General features: G+C 34.9%; 1 protein-coding gene across 7 annotated transcripts in view; it reads left to right on the top strand.

Annotated features, from left to right (window-relative positions):
• Positions 1–15,334, top strand: part of AKAP11 (A-kinase anchoring protein 11) — a 79,437-nt gene extending 64,103 nt beyond the window's left edge. For 5 of the 7 annotated variants that reach the window (XM_014732026.3, XM_023621332.2, XM_023621333.2 and 2 more), the window contains 5 exons: positions 337–492; positions 4,410–4,493; positions 5,275–5,321; positions 8,557–8,717; positions 11,363–15,334. In XM_014732026.3, the coding sequence (XP_014587512.1) occupies positions 337–492; positions 4,410–4,493; positions 5,275–5,321; positions 8,557–8,717; positions 11,363–11,503 (589 nt within the window). In that variant the 3' untranslated portion in view covers positions 11,504–15,334. 7 annotated transcript variants of the gene reach the window in all.
• Positions 15,335–15,830: the final 496 nt, after the last annotated feature.

Here is a 15,830-nt window from a genome sequence, read left to right as displayed (position 1 = left end):
GAACTTGTGCTCCTCCATAGTGGTCCCAGTTGAAAATATGAACTGCCTTAAAGAGGATTTAGATAAATGATGCACTAGGATGGATCCATAATAGATTAACACAGTAAATTAGGGATGTTGGTAGGTACCTCAGTTAACTTTGAAATTAATGTGCTCTCCTGCAGTCTCTTTATTAGCAGACACAAAGGGTTAGATAGACCACTGGTCTGGCTCTGAATATCATTTCTTGTTTTTGTCATTTTTATTATCAAATGGATAGTCTTCTAATTCAGAATCTAATGCTTTTGGATCTTTTGGATTGAATTTTTTTCTTCTCTTTTTCTTTTCCTTTTGTAGTCCAAAAGAAATAGAAGACTTTCAGGCAGCTGAGTCTTTTGTTAGCCAGCAGATGAATCTCAGTATTGGTGACGACAGCACTGGTAGCTGGACCAATTTAAGTTTTGAAGATGAACACCAGGATGAAAGCAGCAGTTTTCATCATCTAAGTGAGAGGTAACTAAAATTTTGCATGTAATTGCATAGTTTAGGTCCTTAGAACTCAGAAGTGAGCTATAGATTTGCCTTGAGTATTATTGTAAAGTTCTGAATTTGAAAATATGTCTTAATTTTCAAAATGTATTTTATTATTCACAATATACTTTTAACAGTTGACATTTATTAAGTATAGTAATTAGCCGAGCTAATTTTCTTTGGATGTGCTAATAGTTGCTTTGAAAAATATTGCATACTTTTGATTTTATACTCTTTAAGCTTTATCTGGACTTTCCCTTGAGTCTTTTGAAGAAACAATTTTTCTTTCTCACTTTAAAGAGTATACTTTTTTTTTTCTTTAGAGATAGGAAAAAGGACAGTTATCTGTAAAAAGCATCAAAATGGCCCTGTAATTTTCTTGATATTAGTTTAAGTGGTATCTTTTTTGGGAAGGATTCCTTACTTGTCCTGCTATTGAGGAACAAAATGACCTGGAGCATTTATACTTGAATGACTGAAAACACATAAACTCATTATATATGGTTTTGTACAGCAGAAGGCACCTACCTTATATATAATTTTTCTTAATTAACTTTGTTCATAATAACAGTCTTTAGAATATTTTATTAATTATGGTACAGTTGTTTCTTATATTCCTAACTCTATAAAGGTGTTCCTGACTAACCTATAAAATTCTATAAAATCTTTATCTACATTAACTGATAATTGGAAATAATAAATACCGTCCATAGCTGAGTCCAGGGAGAGAGAAATATTCTCAGCGCACATACTTCCAGCTTTGGGCATATGTGGACAGGACCCTGTGAGGCTTCAGTTGAACAGACCCATTGGAATTGGCTCACCAGAAGGGGAAGGTAGGAAGACTGTTGGAGGAGAGGATGAGGAAGCATAAGGAAAGGAAATGGCTTTTCACTTATTAGAACATAGCATCTCAGAGTATTTTGTTTGATGCTTCGATTAACCAATAAGTATTAATATTTTTATAAATTACCTATTTTTGTAATAGTTTCTTAAAATGAGATGTAAACCACCAATATTTCTTAAAATCTAGATTCAAAAAAGGTAGTCTTTACTGGTAGTGGGAAGTGGGGGTAATATCACAAATCATCACTGGGCCCTTTGCCATAATTTTATCTGGAATAGAATATTAACACTTAAATTCTCCTCTCACCTTTGAGAAACCCAGGCTTCTAGAATTTCAGTGAGGGTTTACATTGTTGTTTAGGAAATCCTGGTGTTGAAATGGGAGAAGTAGGATCAGAAGCTAGTTCAGAAAGACCAAATCAGGCTGAGGCTAAAATAATTAGATTTAATGTTGGCAAGTGCATTTAGGTTCAGAAAATTAATTCTTTGATTTCAGGCTGGGGAAAACCTGGCTTGATAGCATTTTGTCAGAAAAACAACTGTGATTTAATTAACCACAGTCTTCATAAGAACTATTGCGCTATGTAGTGTTAAGGGTCAGGCACAAAGACAAAGTGGGACTCATCCAGGGTTGGTGCTGTGCTCATTGAACATACAATTTCCAGGGCCGCACCTCCCAGTGATTAAGATTCATTAGGTCGTTGGAGGGTCCCAAGGACTGCATGCTGGGTAAGCATCTCAGATGATTTTCATAAGTGGTTCAGAAACCACACTTAAGACATATGGCTTCACATGTTTCATCTTCCGATGAGATCTGCTGTAGGAGCTGTTATTTTCTGGTAAAGAGATCAAGGGAGGAGATAAGAGACTTCACTGGTTTGAACACACCTTGCACTTTCACTCTAAGTAGGAGGTTCAGAAGAAGGCAACAGTTAAAAAAGAAATGATAATTTCAGATTTTCACAAGTGTTTAGAAGGAATGTATAATTATTTGATCAGAAGAAAACTAGGCTGTGTATGTGAATCTATTAAGTATTTCAACAGTTTGTGAATTTTTTACAAGTTATGTAGTAGATTTGGTAAGATGGGACCGAAATTGCAGAATTTTTGGCATAGTTTCTATGATGTTTCAGAATTGACAGTAGTCTTCATGTGACTGAAAGCCACAATAAAGAATTTTAGTCCTTGACCATCACTGGTTTGAGGTATACCTGTTGTGGACATAGGAAATAGGAAAAGACATAAAAGAAAGTGATGGAAGCAGGTCACTGTTCACGAAGGAAATTCAGTTGTTTTATGTTGGGTTCATGTAGGATGATCACTCCTCCTGGTTTGCTCAGAACAGTCCTGGTTTACTTATGCTGTTCTGGGGTAATTATTGATGGTGACTTTTCATTTTCAGAAGTGTCCTGGTTAGATGAAAAATTATATGGTCACTTTAGTTAGAAGTGGCATTTTATGAATAACTGATTTCAAATCTGACCTATTTTGAGGGGCAAAAGGGGAGAGGGAATGAGGTTGGATAGAATTTCAATTTTTAGTCTTTACATTTTTTAGCTGTTTATTTCTTTTCATGTTCACTTAATACTTAGGTAATGGATTTTTATTATTAATTAGATGGAGGAATCATTAGTAAGATATGGGTAAGAATTTTCATTTTGTAATTTTTTCCTTTTTTTAGATAACCATCCTGTTAGTAGAAGTAAATGCAGTGTTTGAGATCATTAATGTTCTCTTTCTCTGACTCGTAACTGTCCATTCTGTATTTTCCTATTTTCTCATTTTTGGTTTGACAGCAGACTACATGGGCAAAAACTCTGGTTCTTTTAAAGGTTTTATAGTAGATCTATATTTGTTTAAACATACGTTGAAAAGATACCACTCAGTTTTAACTTTTATTCTCCAGTGCATTATGGTTTGTGACAATTTGATAGTGCTAGAGTGAGTGTGGATATATAAATTGTTTGAGATTGCTTGAAAACTATTTAGAAGTTTTGAGTAATCATCCCCTTTTTTGGTAACCTTGTCAACATTTACTGATGCACATAAAATGATTTTATGTTCATTTTTTAGAACCAAAATTTTGGTTTGTGTAAATATTAATTTTTATAATTGCTTAGCCTAATATGGGGAAATATAGCTGCTTATCACTGCAAACTAATGTGCTTACTAATTATCTTAATGATTAGAATTTTAAAAAATTGCATGTTTAGGTTTTAATCTGAAAATTGAACTTAGTTTTGTTTCTGAACAGTTACTTTTTGTTTTTGTTGCTTTGCTGCAGTTTTAGAATGTAGTTGCTTTCTTCTTTTGATTAGGTAGTAGTGTAGGAAGTTACCTGTGGGGCATTAGTGATTGGCCGACCAGACGAGTGTAATGTTGATTAAGCCTTGGTTATTCAATATCTGAGGAAAATGTATGTTATTTGCCGCCTACTGAATTATGCATAATGTATGAAATGAAAGTAATTGACACCATAAGAGTATTTTAAAATCAGAAACATCTTTTCTCCAATTACTTAGAAAAGGTCTCTTTGGGACTATGTTTTGGTGCCTGCCATCCCATCACCCCCCCATACCCCCTCAGCCCCCCAAGTCCATCACTGTTTGCACTATCTAAAGACCTGTGGGAGAATGTCAGCCTGTGTTTTTTTCTGTTTAAAATTTATCAAAACTGAAATGTATTGGCTTTTTACAAATTACATTCCAAGACTTGCTGTAGACATTAATTTCATCGTGAAACTTCTTACTTCGTGCATTCATTTGCTGTCCTAAAAGTCCTTCTGTTGTCTTAATCTGTAAAATAAATACAGACGTAAAATAATTTTCACTATCCATTGAGGACAAGTAAGAAAACTCCCACATCTCTGAAGCTGTCAGGTGCCTTTTATGGTAGCAGTGATGGTCTCTCTCCACCTCCATGGATGCTCCACTCCACTGTGGCAGCTTCCGAACATCTGCAGTCATCACTGGCAGAAGCTGTTCCGAGGAAACCCAAGGTCATCTTTGCTCTTCATTTTCTAGTTCAGCTCTGTTCTTTTCTTCCTCTGGCAGTAATGGTAACAGCAGTAGCTGGAGCAGTCTTGGTTTAGAAGGAGATTTGTATGAGGACAATTTATCCTTTCCAACATCAGACAGGTTGGTCCAGTCCAAAAACTTAAAAACTGATGAGTCTTTCACCACTAATGCATGATGTCATATTCTTAAAAGAATTTGGGTTACAGTGGCAATATACATCAACCTGCTTTTCTCCTATACTTTGACATGATTCTGCTTGATAAATTTACATCTAATGAAAAAATTGGACGATGCTAAGGTACGACTGACATCTAATTGCAAAATGTGTTACTTTTATGCATGTGTTGCTCTGCTTGCTATTTTTCATTCTACCAATTATTATTTCATTAAAAAGAGCTTGCTTCCTACAGGATTTCTGTTGTTTTGTTTTGTTTTGTTTTTGTATGTAGTTTTATTTCATATATAAGAAAAGTGTAGGAAAAATGTGTTTTTTACTGTGTTCAAAAATATATAAATGGCATCAACAGAAGCATTAATAATTATTCATGGCATTCTATGATATTCAGATACTTTGTTATCTAAAACCAAATTAGTAGAATATTTCAACTTTAAATTATATTAAACTAAATTTTGTTATGAAATTTGTTGGCGCTGTACATATCCTCCTCAGGTAGAACTTCTTGGTTATTGATAACTTATCCAGGCATTATTTACAATTCAGATTTTAACATGAAATGGTGTGAGAAGCAAAGCTTCCTTTTTTATTGTCCTCTCTCCCCTTTTTAAATGTCATACATCATGTTATAACATTCCTTCTTTACCACATTTTAAGAATTGATTTTAATACCATTAATAATTAAAGCTTTTTTTTTTAACTGCTTCTGCTCTTTTATTTGAAAAGTGATGGACCAGATGATGAAGATGAAGAGCATGAGAATGATGTAGAAGGTAATTGACAATTTGTTTTTCAAAGTATTTCGTATTTTTTGTATAAGTTTCCCTAGAAGAGTCTTTCATGTTTATATTTGTGCGTTTTCATCAGTTAGGTTCCAGGTTGTTACAAATCAGGGTATTTACATCACAAATCAGGGTATTCTTGAACTAATTTATCCAGTCAGGTCCTTTATCAGCAGTTTGTATTATTTGATTGGTAAACTAATGAAGTACTCGTGGATGTAGAGACTGAACTACTTTAAAAGAATTATTCAATTATTTGAGAGGGAAGTTTATGATAATCTCTCTATATAGTTACCTTTTTCAAAATATAAAATCCTTACTCATATTATAAGATATAATTTATCATAATTATGCCATATGTTCATTTTTTATTCTAAACCAGTAACTTCTAGAATTAGTGTTTAATGTCAATCCTACAAAAATCAGTAAGTAAAAATAAAAAGATATTTTAAAATAAATTCTCCTTTCCCTCAACTTCAGTCCTACACTCACACGTACACATATTTGAAGAAAATTTTCAATTCTTCCTTTGATGAACATAATTCCAAATATGTAAATATTAGGTACCATTGGCCACAGAGTTTTGGACCATAATTTGTAATCCTTAATTCAAACATATTAGAATGTCAAAGTGATTCTGGAAGCTTTTCAGGTTGAAGCTGTTTTCATTGTATTTAGATGATGGTTAAATTTTTTTCCAAAAATCTTATTTTTCCTTAATTATGAAAATTCCAATAATGTCTTCTGTAGAGTGGCACACAAAATGTTCATTCTGTTTGAGATATTTGTTTTTTGAACGAGTGATTTTTTTTTCAATCATTATTTTAGAAGTGGGCAAACTCAGAAGATTGCCAAAACACATTTCTTAAAATGTACTTTGTAACACCTGAGTTTCCAGTTTTATGGCCAACTGTACTTTCCTTGTTTAGGGAAGTCATGTACCAATTTTTGAACTAAAATCCTCAGACTTAAGATTATTCTTATTTTTTAGTTCTAAGTGCCTCTGCTAAGTAGGGCCTCTAGAGGTAAGTTTTTCTTATCAGATATAAAGTAGGGTTAGGGCAGTAGTTTTAGAGTCGTGCATGGGCTAGGTAGTTATTTGCTGTATTTTTGTTGACTAAGAAAGTGTTGACTTTGTCTAGAGAAGTTGTGTACTTTTTCCCAAGTAATACCTGTGACCAAAGTTGTCCCAAAGGCTCTACATGGTATAAATGCAGGTGGTGAGTATTTTCTCTAATGAACTAATTATTACTTAACTAACTTTACTGAGGAATGGTTAAGAGAAAAGAAGATATAAGTTAATATAACTATGAAATTCATTTAAAAAAATTTTACTTTTGGCATTAACCAGGTTGTTCAGGATTTCGTGAGTAGGTAGAAGTCAGGAGATTAATTATATATAGATATATGTCACTACTCAGCTTTTGAGATTATAGTCATCTCTCATTATGTAGAAAACTACAGCCAACTTTCAAATTTGTTGTTTTTCTTTTTTTGAGGAAGATCAACCCTGAGCTAACATCTGCCAATCCTCCTCTTTTTACTGAGGAAGACTAGCCCTGAGCTAACATCCGTGCCCATCTTCCTCTACTTTTTTTCATATGTGGGACACCTACCACAGCATGGCTTGATGAACGGTGCCGTGTCTGCACCCAGGATCCGAACCAGTGGACCCCAGGCTGCCAAAGCGGAACGTGTGCACGTAACCGCTGTGCCACCGGGCGGGCCCCTCAAATTTGTTAAATTAGAAATTGGTAAATTAGGAGATAGATTGATGTGGTTTTATAGAAAGATCCAAAATTATGGAAATCCTAAGGCAGCAAACCTCATTTTTTTGTTGTTGTTTGTAGTTGGAGGATGTCATTCCCATCCCTTTTCACTAGTTTGGTACCCTCTCTAAAGAGAGAGCTCTCTCTGAGGCCAGGCAACCAGGAGCCCTAAAATGAGAAAGCCAGTAGTACCAAGAAGCCTTGAGATGACTTAGTGTCCAACCCCATGACCTCTGCAGGATTTATAGAATGACCCAGAGAGCGTGTCTGGTATCATAGGACGACACCAGACCCATTTTTGATTGAGAGTCAGTAAGGACAGAGGAAGGAAAAGAAAAGATGTTTAAGGGAATAATGTGGACCAACTTTTTAAATGAAAAGTTAGGGGCCAGTATAAATCCTAAAAATGATTAATAGTGGTCTAGAATGCCCCACAAACTATAAAGAAGAATCAGGGACATTCACCAAGTTTTCATTCCTGGCACAAATGGGCATGGTGTCTGCCAGCATGCCCTGCTGCTCACCTCTCATGTGGGAGGGCCCGTGTCTCAGCACTGCTTTGCTCGGCTGTCGTTAAGTAGGAGTGTTCAACACATGATATTCGTCCACAGGTCATGAGTTTTACAGTCAACAGGGATTCTCCTTTATGTTGAAAACATAATTTTAATTTAAAAAGAAAGAAAGAGACTTGAGAGCAACATTTTATCTATAATAGGAGTGTACCAGAAAATTCCCATGTCTGGCTTTTGAGATGTAAGTGGTTGCATATGACCTTTTTTTCCTATTTTGCCTAAAGAATGAAATGATTAAGAGCATGGAGCCAGACTGCCTGGTTCATATCCTGGCTCAGCCACTTACCTGCTGTAAGACTCTGGATCTCTCTCTGCCCCAGATCCCTCACTTGTAAAATAGAGGTGATGATAGTTCCTACCTCACAGGGTGGTTGTGAGTATTAAAGGAGTGTGTATATCTAAAGAGCTTAGAACAAGGCTTAAATAATGTGGTATGTGCTGTACAAGTGTTTGCTGCTGCTGCTGTTTCTCTTAGTTCAGAAAGCTGTCTTAAAGTCCCTTTAATGTATTTATTTGGGGTTTTTATTTGTGTGTTTCATTTGTATTTTGGTTATAATTGTAGCTTTATGGTTTTATTTTGTCTCCCTTTACCTATGGGTCATATTTTGACACAAATTGTAGCATTTATAGTACTTGAATTCACTGCCTCAAGTTTTGCTTCTGTGCCATCAGTAGATGATCAAAGTTATTCCTTTGTTTTAGTGTTATTTTGCCCTTTCAAGGAAATGTTTTAGTTGATGTTACGGTGTAGGTAAGAAAAGATGGATTTTTTTCCAGTGTTCATTGGAATCTTAAGAAATGGAATATATTTATATATCCTTGGAAACCAGAGTATTGAGAGTTGAGTTGATGTTTCACTTCGTATTGTTTAAATTTAAATATTAGGTTTTGAGCAAGATGGAAAGACTCTGCTAATTACAAATATTGACATGGAGCCGTGCACAGTAGACCCCCAGCTAAGGATTATTCTTCAGTGGCTCATTGCCTCTGAGGCTGAAGTTGCAGAACTTTATTTTCATGACTCTGCACAGAGGGAGTTTATACAAGTAAGTACCTGCCTTATAGAGTGGGTGTGAGGATACAATTAACAGTATATGATGTTCTGTGTCACGTGGTTGACCTAATAAGATGTCTGGTGATAGCAGAATGGGTAAATGCTTAGGCAAGAGTCTAATAGTTGGGTTCCGATATCAACTCTGCCACTCTGTAGCAGTGTAACCTGGGGCAAGTTCACCAGTCTCAGTTTCCTTATCTGTACTATGGAGATGAGTATAGACTTTACCTTACAGAGGTTTGTGAGGATTAAATATAATACTGTAAAAAAAATGCTTAATCTAGTACCTGGTACATCCTAGGTTCTCAAAGTTAGGTGCCATTAATAAACATTTCACGTGTTCATGTGGAAGGACTGAGTTATTCTTTGTATTTAATTGATTCATAATTGGGCCTAGCAATTAGTGTATCTCTTTCCCTGTTAATCCAGTTTCATTAGTATGAGAAGCTAGCATAATCAAAAGCCAGTGAAAGTTTAAACATCCAATAAGGGACAGTGGGCTACTTTGAGTATTAAATAGAGTTCTAATAATAAAACATTCAGATCTGATGCATGAATAGGATATTTTTATTGAGAACTTACTGTGTTCCAAGCACCTTGTTAGTCAAGATTTTCAGTTTACAGTCTTAAGTTTTTTGTCCCAGAATTTTCCTTACCAGAACTTTGGTTTAATCTTATTATAGGGTATAGAATAGTCTAATGAATAACCAAGGTAAATTAATCAACAATAACAAAAAAGGAGCAGTCCAGTTAATCTTGATTCCTGGTTCATAGTTTACAAAGATACTGTTGAAAAAAGTACATGAAAAAGATACTACGTAAAAATAATTTTTTGTATTTGTTTCACTTAGACTTTTTGGATTTTTTCAGTTTAGGTTTCTGTTTTTAGGCGGAAGGAGGAAGTAAGACAGAGATGCTCAGGAAATGAATTGTGAGGGAGAGAGAATGGGTAGGGAAAGTGTTAGAACTGACCTCAGGGAGGCAAACGTTTTCAAGTTGTTTAGTCTTGGATAAGTTGACGGCTAAGGAAAGCGTTAGGCAGAGCTGAGCATGATGGCACTTGGGTAAGGAATCTCGTCTGCGTGTAACCTAAGAAAATATTCTAGCAGTTTCTCAAAAAAGTTAAGCGTAGCTTTATCATATAACCCAGCAATTCCACTCCTAAGTATATACCCAAGAGGAGTGAAAACGTAGGTCCCTGGCAACATTATTCATAACAAGCTAAAAGTAGGCCAAAAGTGGAGACATCCTGAATGTCCATTAACTGATGAATGGATAAATGAAATGTGGTATATCTATGCAGTGGAATATTATCTGTCAGTGAAAAAGAATGTAGTATAGTCATGTGTTGCATAATGACGTTTCGGTCAGTGATGGTAGTCTGATAAGATTAGCACTGTATATTAGTACCATAGAGCCTAGGTGTGTAGTAGGCTATATTATCTAGGTTTGTGTAAGTGCACTCTGTGTCGTTCGCACAATGACGGAATTGCCTGACGATACGTTTCTCAGAACGTATCCCCATCGTTAAAGAACACGTGACTGCAAATCCATGCTGCCCCGTGGGGGAACCTTGAAATGGTTATGCTAAGTGAGAGAAGCTGGTCACAAAAGACCATATGTTTTATGATTCCATTTTATGAAATTGCCAAAATAGGTGAATCTATGGAGACTGAAATTAGATTAGTGATTGCCTAGAGTTGAGGGGGTTGGAAGAAATGGGGAGTGATGACTAATAGGTGGGGCTTTCCTTTCGGTGTGATAAAAGTGTTCCAGTGTTGGTTGTGGTGATGGTTGCATTCAACTCAGTGAATATACTAAAAACCATTGACTAGTACACTTTGAATGGGTGAATTGGATGATATGTGAATTAGTATCTTAATAAAGCTATGTTTAAAAAGGTTAAGCATATTTCTATTACAAAAATTTAAAGTAGTTTTTACAGAACTAAATAGAAAAAAAATGAATGAAAATGTTCTGATTGGAGATGATAAACCTGTATTTATTTGCTTTTTTAAATTTAAATATAATTGACATAATACATTTTATTAGTTTCAGGTGTAGAACATGATGATTTGATATTTGTATATATTGCGAAATGATTGCCACAATATTTATTTACTCTTTTGGTTGTTTTTTGTTGAAACGTTAACATTTCTTAACTTAGAAAGCCATGTTTCCGTTGAGGCTAGAGTGTGTATTCCAGAAAAAAAACCACACTATATGTTGTGGAAGGAAAATCCACATCCTTTTATTAAGCTTGACGTTGTCTTATTATTTTATGTTCCTAATTGAGGGTGTGGCAGATGTATTTAGTTAACTTAAGAGTTTCCTGTAGAAATGTGCCCTCTGTACTCCCACACAAGACTGTCCACTGGGTGAGGTTTGTGGAGTTCTGTCTCCAGCAATCCCAAAATGTCATTTCGTGGAGGAGACATATTTATAAAGGGCAGGAAGGAAAAATGTCTAATTTGTGTAAAGGGGTGGCGGTTTGGGGAGAAGGCCATGTTAAAACTGGAAAACAATATTTTACTGCAAACAGCAGGATTCTTAGTTTTATCTGATGTTAAAACTGAAAACTTTACTGTTATAAAATAGTTTTTGGTTGATGTCTGACATGTCTGTCTTTCTTCTTAGCTTTCAAAACGGTTACAAGAAAAAGGGTGGAAGGTGGGAGACCTCCTGCAGGCTGTGCTTAAATACTATGAAGCGATGGAGAAGAGTTCCAGTGAGGAGGGGTGCGAACCGCTGTTTGACTGGCTCTTGGAAAACGCATAGAACAAACTCCAAACCAGTATATTTTATTATTTGTTTTGGGAGAGGAAGAAACAGATAAAGATGCGTAGGGTAAAATTTGAATAGGGAATATTAACATTTTAGGTGAATTGGGAGGAAAGTAAATTACAGCTTTTTAAGTGCATTGTGTCATCACACAGTGTATATAGTTCATACTTTTGTATTCTCTGTTGAATATTATCTTCACTTATTCTTCTATACACGTGTGTAGTATGTTAAGACCCTAAGAACACGTACGTGAAGGAAGGTCTAAACATAAGATTTTCAGGGACGTTGACTGATGACATTCTTTTTGCATCCAAATTGTGCTGCTAGAAACTGCACTGAGGTGGCTGAGGATAGGTTCCAGGGATGGAGAGTTAGAATTTTTCTCCTTTGAAAACAAATATTATCCTATTAATAACTAATCTGACATCAAAAAATAACATTGAGGCTAATTTTTTTTTCTGATAGAGTTTTTGTCCTATTTTTAAAAGTCAATTTTATTTGCATAGCTCAGCTATTGGTAGCTTTTTGAATCCCCCAAGCTATTTAATTTCTTAGAAATATTAGTATTTTAGGTTTCTGTAAATACCAAAATGATAGTTACCCCAGCCTTTTGTCAAAAGACATTATTTGCTAATGTTGCCAATCGTTTTGACATGAAAGTGAATATATGTGTGTGTGCACGTGTGCGTGCAAGTGTGTGTGTAAAGGAGTGCTTTAGCCTTGCTAGTCGTTTGTGCCCTCTTTTATTTTACTGTTTTCTTGGTTAGAAACCCACTGTTAACACCAAAAAGGTGCTTTAAAATAAAATGTCTGTAAAGATTGTGCAGTAAGAATTTTTATTTCTTTTTGACTATTTTGGGTCCCTGACTTATCCTATAAATGAAAATAAAGGTGCAAAATATGCTGAAATTTTAAAAACTATTGTTAATATGGAAATGCATTTAGAGAAGCCCAATAATGATTTTCATTGTTGTATTTTTGGAAAACCTCTCCTCTTTAGCAAGGATAAGCTTTTTCTAGAAAAAAATGGGATCCCTCCCCCACCCCTGATAAAGTGCATCTGCACTATTTTGTAAAGTCCTCTGACATGATTTTTCTGGGCTCTACATTTCCTACAACTTTGTCTTTAGAAACCACAAGTTGACTTGACTGGTGGACCAGGCTTGTGTCTTGGTTTCATACGTGAGGGTGTATGTGTGCATTTTTGGTTCTTTATTAGCAGATTTTGTGATCTAGAGTAAATCTTTGGGGGTTTGGTTTTCCTCCATTACATTTTGTTTTTTCATGAGGACTGACTGACTGTTCTAGAAGCTGCACAAAGTATAGAAGACATAGTACCTGCCAGGGGGCAAGGAATAAGAGCACTTACATTAATTTGAATTAATAATTATGGTAGAGAAAAGTATTTTATAACGAAAGAGTCAAATTTTCCTTTTAAGAAAAATGCCAAAAGCTATTTAAATATTTTGAGGCTACATTATAAGTTTTGGTTTTTCTCAATTTAAGATAACGAAATAGAGCAAGCCTTAAAAATAAGTTTTCCTAAAGTTTCTTCAAATATTGTTTAAGGTAGAGAAATGCAGGAAATGTGTATAACCAGCATTGCTTCTGTCTTTAGCTTCTCGGAACTTGAGATGCAGCAGCACTGGACTGAGCTTTTACATGTTGGGAACCAGGTTGTTGATTGTAATGTGGATTGATTGATTATTAAGTTTAGTTTGAATTTTTACAAGTATATAACTCTTAAGTTGTGTTTAGTAACTCTGCTGTATGTACGGGTTTGATTAACAGCAAAACTGACTTCTGAATTTCTTTTAAATTAAAGTGACAATATATTAGTTTTGTAAAATTTTCTGTGCTTGAAAATATTTATGTTTCTTTCTTTTATGGTAATAATCATTTTGAGGTAAGATTTTCCTCATATCCTTGTTTCTCTTGCGTTTTTCTGGAGCTGTGCTGGATTCAGAGTTCCCTTATTTAGCCCGCTACCTAATGACAGACCAGCCATTAAGTATTAGCACGCATAGTCATAATCATAATGGAACTCCACGCTTGTATCAGTTCAGTGCAGGGGCGTAGAGAAAAATATTAAGTATTGGCAGATGTGAAAAGAAGCGTGAGTTAAGCTTCCTTATGTAGAAAGAAAACATTTGATTGTAGAGCAGCATCTTTTAATCAAGTACGGTCTAAACTTATGTTCTTTAAAGGCACTTTGTGATTTTTCCAAAGACATTCTATATATGTTTGGTTGCTCAATCTTCAGAACAACTCTGTGTGTTGAGGACAACTCTGTCTTATTTTATTACAAATCTACTTGACGTATTTATATTATAACATTGTAATATTACCATTCTGTACATTTTGTCCCTTATAAAATCTCATGTCTTATTCGGAACTGTTAAAGTTGTGATGTGCGTTGAGTTGAATTCTCTGTTTACCAATTTCTGAACCATCAAAGGATCTGTGGAAAGAAAGTGAATGAGGCCTCTGATAGGGAGTTTTTAGAACATTATTTCAGACTGAAATATGGCAGTTCTTTCATATTCTTCTCTCAAGCCAAGTTTAAATTAGATTTATATTTTGAGTAGTATTAATGTTGATTTTGAAAATATTTCCTGATTTATACAAAAGGAGTGATTCATTTATAAATCATGGAAGAAAATTACAATATCTATTGGATGGTTTGATACAATTTATGGAATAATAAAACTTTTGAGAGTATACAGTCAGTGAATATATGTGATAACATCTTTATACTTTGGAAAATGTTCCACTTACCCTTTCACGTATTTGATGTGAATTAATTCAATTCATAATACTTTCATTTTGCTTAAGTAAGGGTTTTATGTTGCCAGTAGGAGAATTTAATTACTTTTAAATGCACCATGTGTAAAATGAGCGATAGGTTACCCACGTGACTTTATCAGTGCATGTTCCCCAAATGCAGAGTTTAACCTTGACTCATCATCAGAGTCCAAACTCAGATGTCTTCTTAGTTAATTATTTATCTAATATTATTCTTCCACAATTAATATTATCAATTTCCCATCAATATATTGCTTTAAATTCTACATTTTTTAAGGGAGACTTTCCACAGTTGTTTTAAAAAATAGTGCATCCATACTCAAGGTGTAGGGAAAATACTTTGCATTTAAAACCCTGTCCACGGGTCACTAGCACAAGAGAATTTGAGCTTCAGTGGGAATTATAAAATTGTAAAGTGAAATGCATTTTTTCCTCATTTTTAGCAAAAGACCCTGCACACATTTACTCACTGTGTTCCTGCTCTAAAAATGCAGAGGCAGTGTTAGTCACTCTTGTCACTTTATTTATTTATTTTTTTTACCACCGTGTACATTCCTTTCACATAGGTAGAATTGTAGTTCTGTAAGTTCATTGTTTTGTTTTTGTTGTAATGTTCGAATACTATTTAATATCAGGTTTTAATATTGCTGGATTTGCTACCTTTGGTTACTTGTGCAGTGTTAAAAGTAATTCACATTTTTGTTTAATGTTCCAGATATACAGCAGAAGCAGCTTTGCATAATTGTAGCTGTTTATTTGACTGTGCTGAATCACTACATTAAGATCTTGTGTAACAGTAATTTTTTTTGCTTTTCAGTAATTTAATATGTTCATTTACCAAAATATGAGCTTCATGATGCACTAAAATTTTGTTTTAGCAGTGACTCCAAATAAACATTTCAGAAATTACTTTTGTAATAATTTGCAATTAATTGTTCTTTTATCTTTTATCCATTGTTGACGTCTGTGATCTTTCCTCTCCAACTAAGAATTCTCCAATAAACTTATGAGATGCCCGGCCTTGGTTTTTGTTCTGTAATCCCTTGTGAACTAGTCCGTTCTGAACTAAAAGCAGAGGCACGTGAGAGGAGCTGCTGTGATGGAAGACACACCGAATGGTCTCAGTGCTGCTTCCATGGTTTTCGAGAATAAGAGAAGTTTAGAATATTTTTAATTGGACACTGGGTTCTAGCTACTTAGTCAGGTGCCTCTGAGTGCTGACATAAGTGACTTGAAGGGCTGTTTGCCCAGTCTCTTTTGGACTTTAATGCAAAGCCAAATATTAGGGTTACCTTGAATACAAGCGTGTTAGGAAATTCTTCTGGCCTGGCCTGAGCTCTCCATAGGGTGCAGAGATCAAACCTCTGTCATGCCGTGTAGCCTCGGGCATTTAAAAATTAGGTGCTGGTGGTTTATTACTAATGGAATGTGACATTGTCTTACGTATTTTAAGCCGAGAAATGAGGGAATGATTTTCTAGCTATTCATGAATGTTTCAAAATGCTAGGAAATAATC

This window comes from Equus caballus, chromosome 17 (genome assembly GCF_041296265.1).
Source record: "Equus caballus isolate H_3958 breed thoroughbred chromosome 17, TB-T2T, whole genome shotgun sequence".
NCBI classification, from domain to species: Eukaryota; Metazoa; Chordata; class Mammalia; order Perissodactyla; family Equidae; genus Equus; species Equus caballus.
Note: the sequence above shows the minus strand (reverse complement) of the source record. Positions and strands in the feature narration are given on the sequence as shown.